This window comes from Lonchura striata, chromosome 10 (genome assembly GCF_046129695.1).
Source record: "Lonchura striata isolate bLonStr1 chromosome 10, bLonStr1.mat, whole genome shotgun sequence".
NCBI lineage: Eukaryota > Metazoa > Chordata > Aves > Passeriformes > Estrildidae > Lonchura > Lonchura striata.
In genome coordinates this window covers 23,894,901-23,908,797 of record NC_134612.1, presented here as the reverse complement: position 1 = coordinate 23,908,797, position 13,897 = coordinate 23,894,901, and the positions used below count along the sequence as shown (strand labels likewise).

Genomic DNA, 13,897 nt, shown 5'->3' with positions numbered 1-13,897 from the left:
CCAAATCTCTGTTACAACCTTCTTGCTTTTTCTGTGTATTTAAAATAGCTTTAAAATCTTCAGATGGTGCCAAAATGATAAGTGGTGTTAGCTGAGGCTTGTTTTCTTTAAAAGAAAAAACAGCAAGCACTAAAACCGCCCCACAAAACCCAATATAAATCCAAACCAAAATGAAGAAAAAGAATCCTTGAGCCTTCTGGTTTTACTTCTTAACCTGCTGTCTCAAGTCCCCTTTTGCTGAGGAATGGGCCAGTGCTGGTTGTCCTTGAGATCCAACCACAGAAGAGGCACAAAACTCCACTGGAACACATTCCCACCCAACTCCTGCACATTCAGCCCTGAAAGGAAGGATCTTCCCAGAGAAAAACCCACAACCTGCTCTGCTTCCCCTGCCCAGAGCAGCTGAATGGGCTGTGGTTTTTTTAGTTTTTTTTTTTTTTGTTGTTGTTGCTGTTTTTTGGGGGGTTTTTGCCAGGTTTTGTTGTTACTGGGGTTTTTCTGCTCTCTTGCTTGTTTGTTTTCAGGGTATTAAATCCTGGAGGCTGCTCCTGGCACCTGGGGACAAGCTGGCTGAAATTCCAGCCAGGATGCTGGAACTGATAGGAGCTGGCACTGGAGCCAGGGTGCCAACAGTGCCTCAGTCCCCAGGGCCTGTTCTCCACGTGATGCCTCAGGTTTAGCTTTTATATTTTTCAGTTTCTGTGCTGCTTTAGTGTGTGGGTCTGGGTTTCACATTAGGGGATGCTGAGCTCTCCTCACAGAGCAGGACACAAAACAATTCCTGCTCCAGCTGGGCACCAAGGACAAATGATCCAAACCTCAGCCCAGGAGCACAAACAGCGTGGGCTGGAGAGAGAAAAACAAGCAGGGTGGGACTGATGGGCTGGAGCTGGAATGGGACAATGAACTCCAAGGTGCCAATGGAGTAGAACTGATCCCAGGGAGAGCCCCGGGAGCGCTCGTGCATTTTGGGACCATTTTGGGTCATTTGGGTGCAGCCCTGGCTGGGCTCTGGTGCTGCCCAGGGTGGATCCATGGAGGAGATCCTTGAATAAATCCCTGCTTTGTTCTGGGACTCTGCCCAGCTCTGCTCCAGCTCAGCCTGCACAGGGCATCACAAGCAGGAATATTGATGTCAGGCATTGCAGCCCTTCCTCTGTTTGCCTGTCCTTCTGCAGGATTTCATCCCTCAGAACCAATCTGAAAACCTGGAATTGTCTTGCTTTGGCTCACTCAGAGCCCTCAGGAATTTTTGAAATGATGGCATTTTGGATGAATCACTGCAGGCTGCAGTTGCCTTCTCCTGGATGAGTAGACCCTGTACCTTTATCCTCCTTGGCTCTTGAGCACCTGAAAATCACAGAAAATTTAGTGTTTTAAGGGTTGCATGACACCATAGAAGATGAACACATCTTGTTTTCTTTCTTATAAGGCTGTAAAATAGAAGAAAGATGGCCTGACATGGAATGTTAGTGCTTAACTACAGAATGTCAGTGACATAAATGCATCATTTTATTCTAATGCTTGTGCAAGTTTTAAATTTCATTAAAATGTCCTGATTCTCTTCTGAAATCTCCAGAGACTTGCTGGTTTCTCTACCTAATCTTCTCTTCAGTGTCTGTTTCTCAGATATCCCTTTGTGGTTTTTAAAGCTCTCACTTGCTACTATTCCATGATTTTTGATACTGAAGTACTTAAATCTGAAGTACTTAAATCTCTGAGAAACTTAAAGTTTTTCAGAGTATTTTTAGCATCAGAAGCATCTAAAAGATGGTGGGGGAAATCAAAAATGACTATCTGGTTCATGATATGCAGCAAACAGTGCAAATAACCAAGTGTCAGGGGTAGTGTGGTGGAGCTCATCATTCCCAGAGTCTGGGAAATGAGCTGGAATGTCAGTTCTGTGCTCTAGGTTGTCAGCTTTGATTTTGAATATCATCCTCACTGTAAGTCTGTAAGGAGTGCACAGAAATTCAAATCTGACTGAGGGGTAACTCCTGCTGAATGTTTATGTCGAATTGGAGAGCCTGAAATTAAATTTCAGCCTGTGGAAGCTGCCCTGTTACTTTTGAGAAAAGTCTGGTCCTGTTGTCAGCTAAAATATTGGAAATCTCATTAATAATTGATCTCCCTGCTTTTCAGAGCATGTGAGGAAAGAGGGGAGATCTCTTTGGAGTGGGGTTTTACCACGAGACAAAACTCCAAGAAGGGAAATAATTAGGTTTATTTTCATAAAGGGATCATTTGATATCTGTACAGCTGATGTGGTATTTTTGGTGTGTTCTGTTGGTCACAAAAAGCAGGAACTCACCTCTGTAGATGCTGGGCAGCCCCTCGCTCATCCAGCTGCTCGGGGTTTGCCCTTGCAGAGCTTCCAGGCAGGGATGGAGCCTCCATCTCCAGTGGCTCTGCTCTCCTTCCCCCAGGCATTCCTTGCCTCTCTAACCCATCTGTTTGCTCTCCCTTTGCTCAGCTCCATGCTCAGTGAGCCTTGCCAGGTTTATCTTCCCCTGAACGTCCCCCTTGCTCAGTGTGCAGGAGCATCCTGTGCCACAGCTGCTTTCTGGGTCAGTTCCATCTCTGAGCAGATGTGTCTTTGCTGGCTAATGGGCCAGAGACTTAAACCCACCTGATTTCCATTTCTGTCTTACTCTGTTTCTCTGCACTTGGAAAAAGATGCTTTTTTTGCAGTTATTTTTCTTACTTTTTACCTCAAAGTTTGCCTTCCGTGCCGATTTTACCTCCTGCTTTCTTATGAATTTGACACTGCTGGCTTCCACCCAAATCGTGTTGAAAGCTTGATGCATTTAATACTGGGGTGAAATAAAAAACACAAAGGGAAACAGGCAGCTCTGAAACTTTTATAAAATGCATTTTAACGTTCATTTGCATTCTCTGTAATGTAGGTATAGTTGGAAGTGCTTTTCAAAACATTTCAATGTAAACATAATGTAGAAGGAAATATTTCTGAGTTTATTTTCTGTGGAAATCTTTAATGTGGACAGACAGGACCTCTGGACTGGACTGTACATTGGGAATCAAGTCTCAATTCATCTTTTTTAGGGTTTTTACCAAAGTGTCTAAAGTAGTTGTGGACATGTTTTACAGGTGTGTTGTGAGAGTAAAAGTGGTTTTAGTTTTGGAGCCTGAAGGTCAGGGAAATTCGATTGAATGAGCAACTTGTAGACTTGTTACCACAGTAACTGGTGCAGAACACCATGAGAAGCTTCTTCAGTACTTGAAGTTTTGTTGGTCTCTTCTGGTTCTTTTGAGAACTTGCAAGGCAATAAAACCACAAGAATCAGTTCCTGTGTTTTTATTCCATGCTTGCCTTGGTATTGGTCTGGACAGAGTGCATGAACACTGCTGATGCCACCAGTGATTTATCAGTGCTGAGCTATCTCCAGATCCTATTTTAAGTCCTAAAATTATTCTCTGGATAATGATAATTCTGGGTGATATCCATTCCACCCCAGATTTTTGGCTTCTAGCAGCATTTCTAAGTTCATTATGAAAGTAGATTATGTACTGGATTTTTTTCAGGTCTGTGTAAGTGAGGAAGATCCACTTGACTCTCATCCAGTTCTATTTGATGTCCAGATGATTCTTTTTCAGGCTGCCAAGGCTGGTGCATGCCAAGGTGTTGGACATCTCAGCTCTTCATCAGCTGTGCCCTGCCCACAGCTCTGGGCCAGACTTTCACTAGAAAAGAACATATTGTTCTTCCATGGAGCTGGGGAGTTCAATCCCAAAAAAGGACATTGCCCAGAAGCACATTTCTGTGGTTCTAGCACTTCTGTGCCCCATCTCCAAGGACTGAGCTGTGGCTGTGTCTGACTCAGTGGCTGCAGAAACCAGAACAAACCAGGGCAGCCTCCTACAGACCATGCTTGTGTTGGACAGCTACAGCCAGCACGTTGTAAATCACTGAGAATTCATTGCTCATTCTCCAGAGCACCCAGAACTCACCCCTAACAAGGATGATAGTCACTCTCCTGTGTCAGCCTGTGGCCATCTCATATTTTCTGCTCAGAGCTGCCATACTCATATTTTTCTGCCATATTTCTGTGTTTCTCCAGCTGTCCAGTCTCAGTCTGGCCATGCATAAAGGTCTTTTTTTTTTTTTTTTCTTCTACTGACACCAGGCACAGCTTTTACAATGTTTGAAAATCAGTCTGTAAATGGAACAAGCGTTTGCTTGTTTTCTACTATGCCAGGTTGCCCAAAATGTTGCCCTCAGGACAGATCTGAGTTTGTCCTTCCAGCACACAAACCCAGCCTAAAACAGGGCGTTTGCCAGGTTACACTCAGAGCTTTTACACCAACAGCTATTTGTTTTCCCTGCTCTTTACTCACAATCAAAACCCAATTACAATTGTGCCACCACACTAATTAGAAGCTGAATCAGCAATGCTTCATATTCATATTCATAGCTGGTCTTTCTTCTATTATCAAAGTGAAAATGGAGTATCTTTCTTACTCCTTTGCCAGCAGCTCTCTGGGAAGTTCTGCTGTCCTCTGCCTCATTTGATATTCTGTTCTGGTATCTGCACAATTAAATTCAGGTTTTAGAGAAAACCTCTTGTGTAAAAAGTAAGCATTTCCATTAGCTGCTGCATAATTTTGCTCTGCAGTTTTATGGGCAGGGGGCTGCACATACCATTAGCATATTTTTGATTGCTTCTGTATTAGGAAAAATCCAGCTGTGAGTAAACTCATTTGTTTATAAGCATTTTTGGAAGGTGTCACTAGCACCAGATCTCCCACTTTGCATCATTTATCTTGGTGTTTTCACCTAGAAAATTTAATCTTCTAATAACTGTAAGTAGTGCTTACAACTGGCTTTTTGTAATGTTCTTTTCCATCCTCCAGGTTCACAGTAGAACAGGAAATTGATCTGAAGGATGTCTGGAGAGGTCTGGGAATTACAGAGCTGTTCAGCAGCAGTGCTGACCTCACTGCCATGTCTGGTAAGAACTTCTTGTCTTGTCTCTCAAGGTAGATGAGGAAATACATTTTTCACCTGGGAGAGTTCACTCTGAGTGTTCCAGAACTGGGTCTCATTAGAAATGGAGACAAAGTGTGATTCCCCTGCAAGAGGCAGCTGCACCCTGGAGCAGTGCATGGCTGCAGTGGCAGGTGGGATTCACACCCCAGGGGAGTCACTTTGTGTCTCCAATGCTGTTTGTTCCCAGCATGAGGAGCATTGATCTCTTGCACAATTAATTCCTCTCCCCAGATACCTGGAAGCAGCACGGGAAGGAAGAGTTTGGAGATAAAAGCAATTTGCTCACAAATGCCACCTGCATTGAACAGCAGTTAAAATATCCAGTATCTTGAAAAATCCACGTGGAAGTGAGATATTTATGCTTTTAATACCTCCTAAAGCTGTTCATGGAGTCACAACATAGTTTGGGTTGGTAGAGACCTTAAAGAACATCTCATTCCCCCCCCTGTAGGGCAGGGACACCTTCCACTGTGCCAGGCTGCTCCCAGCCCTGTCCAGCCTGGCTTGGGCACTGCCAGGGATGGGGCAGCCACAGCTGCTCTGTACTGAAGTGGCACCTGTATGATTTTGGGGTTTTTTAGCAGCATTCAGGCAGGTGGGAAGTCCCTGTTCTCCACTGTCTGACCTGGGACAGTCACACCTGGGTGCCCCAGTCAAAGCACTGGCAATAAAGCCAAACTTCCTCCCTCATTCACAGAGAAAGGTTTGTGATCTTCAGAGCCTTTCATTTTTGCTAAGTTTGAAATATTCTTTATAGTCTATCATGTTTGCCACCTTCACTTTTCCAGTGAAACTGAGGGAAAACTGGCTTTAGCTAATATGAAAAGAGTTGAAATAAATGAAAAACCCTTTTCCAAAGAAATAGCGTTTTTTTCTGAAGAAAAATACCTTCAATTTCTCTGCCAGCTCAAAGAAAAGTCAGCTTCCCTCTAAATTCTGGTCTATTTATAGGAAATTATTTACTTGAGGAAAAGCTCCAAGGAGAATAGAGAATGCACAGGGAACCACAAAGGCAGCACCTGGCTTTTATTTAGTTCCATGTAAAATTCATTTATATATCAAGGACATCTACTTATCAAGAGGTTGGCAAAAGAATCACCTGCTTGTGTCTTAATCCATGTGACTAATGATTTATTTAAAATTTTGTATTTCTGACAATTGTACTGTACAAAATCAAAACACCATGTTCTGCATGACTGAATTAACTCCTCTGCCATTTAAAGATTTACTTGTTATTTAAGTATAGAGCAGTGTATAGAGAAAATTCATGAGTTTTACTGTAGCTTTCCTGCTTTTCACTGAAAATAGGTTGTTCCACCTGGGCATGAAAAGGTTATTTGTAAATTAAGAAGGAAAAAATGATTTTGAAGTAATGTCTTTAAAAACCCCACAGTTGATGCTGTCTAAATGAAGTTTTAAGTGGTTAACATACAGAATACTTTCCTTCTTTCTAATTTTCATCATGTAAAATATGGATGGAGGAAGGGAAAATAAGACATGAAGGGAAATAAAGCTGACTTTTACAGACACCTGAATGGAACATCAGGAAATGGAAGTTTATGTTCATCTCAGGGTCAGCCCTCTGGAAAATCTGGCACTTCATGAGCTCTTACATGCAGATATTTCAACAAAATCTTTAAGTGACACTTAATTTAGGAAGATGTAAATCAAATCTAAAGGGATTTTTAAGAAATTTGGTCCATTTAAAAATCCTCTCCTCCTCTGCCTGTTGCTCTGGCATTGCTGCTGGGGAAAGTCTCCTGCAATTTCAGCAGCAGCCCAAATCCTGTCATCAGCTGCAGGCAGATTGGTGAGCTCAGCAAAATTCTCTGTGGCTTTAGTGGATATAAACTAAATTGCAGGATTATTTTTCAATATTCAGATTTTTTTTTGCTGCTTCCCCTCAAGCTGCAAATGGACCCAGAAGGACCAGCTTTGCCTTCTGGAATGTCTGGGTTCTGAGCAGCCAAAGGGAAGGTGTTAATGCACTTTGCAAATGTTACTCCCTGGCAGAAATGAGCTTCTTTGACAATTGCCACAGGTGAGTAGGAGGACATTCCTGCTGGGCTGTCAGCTCTGCTGCATTCTGACTCTCACTTTCAGAAAAGACTTTGACATTATTTACTTGCATCTGATTCCATCCGGTGTCCAAAATCATCTCTGCTATTTGAGATGTTATCACTGTGACTCTATCACATCACATAAATTTGTTGCTTGAGTGTTTTAACACCACTGAAGACTTAGCACTGAACTAATTTCAATATTAAACCTCCCCTTTAAATGGTTATAATATTTCTGGCTGTTCTACAGAGCCTTAAAAGCAGCTGCTTTTAAGGCAAGGTGACCTGGGTGACAGTGAGCAATGAAGGGATCTCAGTGATCTCCTTCCACAATATGAAGTAGTTAGAAGAGCATCAGTCCAGTAAATAACTCTTGGAAGTCTTGACTGACATCCATATAATTTTTCTGGGACAACCTAAGCAAGAAGAGCCAATAAACCCACATGTTATTTTTTAAAAAATGAGATTTGCAGAGCAGCCAGTTGGCAGCTGAGTGGGAGTTTGCAGACATATGGAGATAGTGACAAATGAAGTGTGGTGCCAGCAGAGTCGTGTTCATTAGGGGGCAGCTCCAGCTCCCTCCCACTCCCCATGGGTCAGCCATCCTGCACAAAGCTGAAACTTTGGCACCAAATCCCCAGGGGACTTCCCTGAGATGCTCACAACCAAGTCAGGTTGGTTCTTACAGAAATCCACATTCAGAGAAGCTCCTGGAGAGAAATTTAAGAGATGGGAGATGCTCAGGAGAGCCCCACCTTGTCCCCTGTGAAAGCCATGGGGGAAGGGGGATAATCCTCAATATTTGGGTGTGAGGTGGGAGCACTGCAGCCAGGGATGGGACAGGCACATCCTGGAGCAAAGGAAAGGCTGCCTGAACTCTCAGGGACAACATTATGCTTTCATAGGAAAATAGATTCATTCACTGCAGGGAGAGATGAATGAAGGATGTGATAGTAGCAATATAAAGAGAAGAATCTAGAGAAGGTAATTTGGGATGTGGAATTGCTCTTTTCATCATCCAAGGACAAAGATATCCAATGAAGTGCAAGGTAACAGATGGAAAACAAATAGAAAGTGCTTCTTTCATGGAAAACTTAACCACAGGGATCTTTGCTGGGTGTTCCTTGAGATTGGCAGGGCTGAAAAAAATGAAATTGCTCCAGAGCAATCAGAACTTTCTATACTGCACTGAATAAAGGCACTCTGTGTATAGAAACTTGGGTTAGGGTATAAGGCAGATGCTGGCTGAGAGGATGTTTTTCTCTTACAAATGTGCTGCAGTTTTCATTTTCAGGGCTTTTTTTACCTTCTTGTGAAGCAGCAATTCCATAGCTGGTGCAGTGGGCTGGCCTAACTGGGTGTACTGGTCTCATCTGCAGTGGCACTTCTTGTGCTCCTGCCAACTTAAAATGTTGGTTTTAACACTCAGATTCTGAAAGCATTCACAAGTAGGCAACTTTTTATACCTGATTGCAAATGTTAGCAGTGTTTGTGCTCCCTGAATTAGGGGCTCTGAGCCCACCAGGTGGAGACCAATCTTCTGAGGTGCCATTTCCCATCAGGAATACACCTTGGAGTTCCATAAGCATCACCAAACTATGCAAAATAAAGCACTGGGAGCAAAAAATGTGGCATATTTCTGTGAACATTACAGGGCACAGGATCAGGCTTCAGTGCTGCAGTAATAAAGAGATTGAAATACATGATTAGGCTAAGTGGGTGTTTCCCCACTCATTATGTTTTATTGAATGTAAAAATGTATTTGGATTTAAGATTTTTGCTTAATGTTAAAGACAAGTGGGTGCTGCAGTTCCCATGGTTTAAAGGAGCAGGGTGGAAACTCAATCCCAGCTCTAAGTCTAGACCTGGTACCAGTTTTAGCAGCTTTGTCTATGTTTTAGTGCACACAGTCCCTGGGGGGATGATTTGGGGCTTTTGTTGGTGTGGTTGAAGTGCAGCAGCTCTGCTGGGAGGTTTAATTCAGTGCTGAGTGTACAGAGCAGCAAATGAGCTCTGCTGGGGAAAGGCTTTTCCAGCTGCTGCTTCTCCTCCTGCCTTTGGCTTGCTTTGGTATTACAGCTGCTGAGTATTCCAATAGAGCAGATCCTTCAGCATCCCACAAAAACCAGTGAGACATTCACTGACTTCAGCAGGAGCAGGCTGGCACTGAAATTAAAATACTGACAGAGAAGGATGGAAAAGAAACAAGATTGAAAAAAACTAGCTCTGTGGTCGTTCTTGCAATAAATATTTCTCTTCAGCTTCTTGTAAATATAATAGAAGAAGAAAAGACCTCATTTTCCTGGAGGAAGCCTGTGTTGTTCCTAGTGCAGAAATAGATTTTTTTATGTCTAGTATTTGCCTATAATCTTTTTTTTTCCCACTAATTGTATTTAAAATCTTGTGTCCAAAGGCTGTTTTGACCCTCTCTGCTGTACTGGGCTCTGGGCAGTCCTGAGCTATTTTAATATCCACGGTGTAGGAGAGCACTACAAATCTGAGTGAGGTAAATGGTGCTGTTAAAAGGTCTTGGCAGAAGGTGTTTTAATGGCAGAAAGCTCTTCTCCTTCCTTGCCTGGTGTAGAAGCTGGATAATGGTGTTGGGTTTTTGGCATTGTTTGGGGTGGGTTCTTTAAATGCTTCAATCTTATTGTTGAGCCACTTGAAATATGTTCTCCTTTCCTCTGCAGATAACAAGGAACTTTACCTTGCAAAGGCATTGCACAAGGCATTTCTAGAAGTTAATGAGGAAGGATCAGAAGCTGCTGCTGCCTCAGGTACCTGACTGAAAAGCAGAATTAAATCAAATGTCTCGGTATTCTGTGCTAATTAATTTTTTACAACTGATTTGCTGTACAGCCAGGAAAGCTAAATAGCAGCATGGAGACACAGCATAGCAAGTGTGCAGCTTGCAGAAGAGAATTCTGCAAATCAGAAGTGTTGACATTTTTGTAACATGTTTTACCAAGACTTTTGAGCATATTGTGAAAAACCTCTCCTTTATTTTCTGATTGTCAGGAGAGTACAGACTGCAATTTGTGTTTTCTTCATGGAGCTTGAGCATTCATCATTTTTCACCTGCTAATTGAGATAGTCAGAGGCATTTGATCCAGGAGAGGTGGTTTTGGCAGCTGCATTTTAATAAGCTCGTGTCTTGAAACACAAGATGGGAAGTGCTGAATGCACAACCAGAGCTGCCCCCTCTTAAAGCTGGGGGCTGGTGCTCGGTTTCCAGATTGTCACATGAAAATAAGTTCTATTTGTTGCCCATCTGTGTCATTAGGTGATTTCTGATTGCCTCTATTTGCCAGTCTTTGAGGAAAGGAAGAATTGCTTGCCAGGTCTGGGTTGAATTGTGCCCAACTGTCTCTATGGTCATTTTCCAGTCTTTATGAACAGTGGAGTGAAAATTCAGAAGTAAATGAAACACCAGGAATTAGTAATAGCATCCTGGAGAAATCCATGCACCTCCAAATAAAAATAACAAAGGGCCCAATTCTGCCCAATTCACAGTTAATTTTACTTTCAGCTCTGCAATATTTAAAAACACCAGCCAAAAGCTGTAGGATCAGCCCATTTAATTTTTGCACATCCCCTGGTTATTAAGAGTTCCCTTTCCCTCTGCACTGTGTAAAACAGGTCAGCAGTGCTGGTTAATGCAGTGCACTTCCCTCTGTGGCTGAGCAGGACTCACAACTCCTCTGAAGGTTCTGGACCTTAAAATTTATATGCTGCTCCCTCAGCCTGGGAAATTGCAGCACTCTGCATTGTTAATCATTCTTAAAGCCAGAGCAGGCAATTACTCTGCAGGTCTCTCTCCTTTTCAGTATTTCCCTGCTGGTTTTGGTGCTGAGTGTGGGACTTGAGGGGCTGCACAGAGGTCTCTGCTGAAGAGCAGAAGGGGCAGAGCTGTTTGACAAGTTGCCTGTGTTCTGTTTCCTCTAGGAATGATTGCCATCAGCAGAATGGCAGTGCTCTATCCCCAGGTCATAGTGGACCATCCCTTCTTCTTTTTGGTCAGAAATAGAAGAACAGGTGAGAATATTGCAGACTTCTCTGGGTTTTTCACAGCACATCCTCAAGCAATCAAAGGAAAATTGCATGTTTTGACCAATGGACTGGGCTTGTATTAAGCATTTCCTCAGTTTGTTTTAAAATACCCAATATTAAAGACTCACCTTTTCCATGGCCCTGAATCTTTCTCCAGATAAAACACCAGCATCTGATACAATCCTGAAAAACACTCACAGAAGAGAAAAATTCACCATTTCTGTTGAGAGAACAGTGATACTGCCCTGAGCATCCATAATCACTGCAGTCCCCCTGAGAGCTTGGCTGCAGTCAGCCCAGTGAAATATGTTCCCAGTACCAAATGATTTGCATAATGGAGGGACATTACAGCTGGGAATAATTCTAATAATTCTGTTGTGCTCTTCAAGTGCTCTGTAGCAGGTGAGGGATGAGAGCAGCACTCACCAGCAAAAGGGGCAAGGATTAAGTAATTCCTGAGTCTGGAGTTTGTAATTTGCTGTAATGATGTGGATGTGACTGGCTGATAAAACATTGCTGTGCATCCACAGGGTTTTTATGGGTCTGGTTAGGGAGAGTCACCTGTGGGACTTCATTGCCACAAACTCCATCCCAGCTAAAAGCAAAGCAGGGTGCCAACTCCTAGGGTTTTAAAATTAAATATTATTACAGTTATAGACCCATTAGATAGAAAATACATCTAGAGAAGGCTATCTGGCCTTTGTTGCTACTCCACATCCAAAAATCTTCCCAAAAAGAAAAGTTCCAATCAGGACAGAGTGGAACTTGGTCGCTTTGGGACAGAACCCTTGTTGCACGTGGAAAGAAAAGCTGTCAACAACTGTAGCTAAAGCCTCAAAGCTTGTTACTAATCCAGAAATCTGGGGCTGGAAACCTTTTGAAAAAAATCCTGTTGGTTGCCCTTCCTCTCCAGACAATCCCAAGTGCTCAGGTTTGATTGTTGTCTTCAAACAGAGCTCCTGAGCCATTTTCTGAGACATTTATTCCTGTAACAATCACCCAGCACTGCTCTAGAGGTTTTGGTTGGTATTCATCATGTTAAATCCTCAGCTCCTCCTATTTTTGACACCTTTCCCTCCCTCCCTCCTTTCCCACTTTCTCCACAGGTACGGTGTTATTCATGGGAAGGGTAATGCACCCCGAGGCAATGAATTCCAGTGGCCACGACTTTGAAAAGCTTTAACTGCCACCAGCTACCAAAAGGAGGAGATAAGCACATAAAGTTTGAAGTTAATATATTTAAGGTTTGCTGTGTTTTCCCCCAAGATACTGTTTCAAAACGCTTTCGGATCTAACTGTGTGCAAGTCAGTTCCCAGAGGAAAGCTTACAGTATTAAAGTAATGGTTCTGTTTCTGTCATTGTGATTGCTGTGTCCTTAAAATAAAGTCGTGTACATGTCAACAATTGTTTCTTGTTCTAGTGGGTTGTAAAGCAGAAAACTGCAAATCCATTATTTGTAATTTTTTTACAGTCCAAAGACTGAGTTGATCAATGAGACAGGAGCAGAATGTGTGCAGCTCTGAATAATGCAAATGGCAAAGCTTGGTGGGCATTTCCAGAGCTGAAGAAGCACATGTGGACACTGTGATCTCATCCTGTCCCTGGCAGAGCAGGGACATCACAGCCTGTGATGATGCACTGCTAGAGCAGAGAAAATGGAGCTAAGTGAGCCCAGTGGATTTGATTCTTGCCTGTGGTAGACTTTGTGTGAACTCTCCCACGTGATTCTCAAGTGCTGCTTTTCTGGATGCTCCTGCATGTGACTGCCACTGACCCCCTAAGTGTTGATGCCAATAAAACCCGATCGCATGAATATTTGAGACCTGTCAGTGTAGAAAGCTCTGTGTGTGACTGAAGTAAAGGAGTTCACTAGTAATGGCATTTGTGTGGACATATTTTTTCTCCCCCCACAGCAGTTCTACTCTTCAATATCTCATTTCAGGGCTCTAGAATGTTCTTTCTCAAAAAGAAAAACAAAAAAAAAAAACCACACCAACTTAAAATTAAGTGTCTAAAAATGTTCAATTAATAAATAAATATCTAAAGGAACAACATCATCCTTTTCATTTCCTAATTTTTTCTTGAGACCAGGCTGACAGAGAGGAGAATGACACCTAGCAGAAGGAAATATTAGCAGGGGAATTAGTTGCTGTTTCCATTTGGAAGAGGGGGAGCAGTACCCACTGTCAGCAGAGAGACATATAATTATTTCCTTCCTCATTGTGCAAAACACAAAAAGAACAGAGGTTATTAAAAAGGTGAGAGAGAATAGGAGAAAAGAAGGGAGGAGCTCTTTTGAAACAGATCACAAATACAAACCTTTGGATAATAAATGGGTTTTTTCTCAGTCAATAGGAGTTTTCTCTTTGGAATTCTATGGGAACAAATGGATTTTGGCTGAAGTGCAGTTACAGGCTTCCCTGGCAATCAGTCACTTCAGAACAGCAGAGCTCCCAAAGTTATTCATGCAAGGAGAACTTCCAAAATCTGACACGTTGTTCAGTCTTCCTCTGCTGCTGGTGGAGCTCCTGCAGGTCAGACCAGGACATGAGGGATGTTCTCTGTGCAGGCTGGGAATGCTCCCTTGGAAAAAAGAAATTTTGAACACATTTCCAGCCCTGCCTCCTCGAATGGTTTCACAAATGGGCTTCCCAAGTGTGTTGCTGGTGCTTGTTACCTTGCTGTATTATAGTCTGGACTTGGTAACACAGCTTTTGTATTCAAATTTAGATGAAAATGGTAATTTTTGCTTTGTGCAGCTAAAAGTATTATGCTGTG

The 13,897-nt window shown here is 42.6% G+C and overlaps 1 protein-coding gene across 1 annotated transcript in view; it reads left to right on the top strand.

Moving 5' to 3' along the window:
* The window catches only part of SERPINI1 (serpin family I member 1), a 44,937-nt gene extending 32,005 nt beyond the window's left edge, over positions 1 to 12,932 (top strand). The window contains exons 6-9 of the mRNA XM_021548255.2: positions 4,873 to 4,970; positions 9,759 to 9,845; positions 11,014 to 11,103; positions 12,225 to 12,932. Of these exons, the coding sequence (XP_021403930.1) occupies positions 4,873 to 4,970; positions 9,759 to 9,845; positions 11,014 to 11,103; positions 12,225 to 12,301 (352 nt within the window). The 3' untranslated portion in view covers positions 12,302 to 12,932. The remainder of the gene's footprint in view (positions 1 to 4,872; positions 4,971 to 9,758; positions 9,846 to 11,013; positions 11,104 to 12,224) is intronic.
* The last annotated feature ends 965 nt before the right edge of the window (positions 12,933 to 13,897 follow it).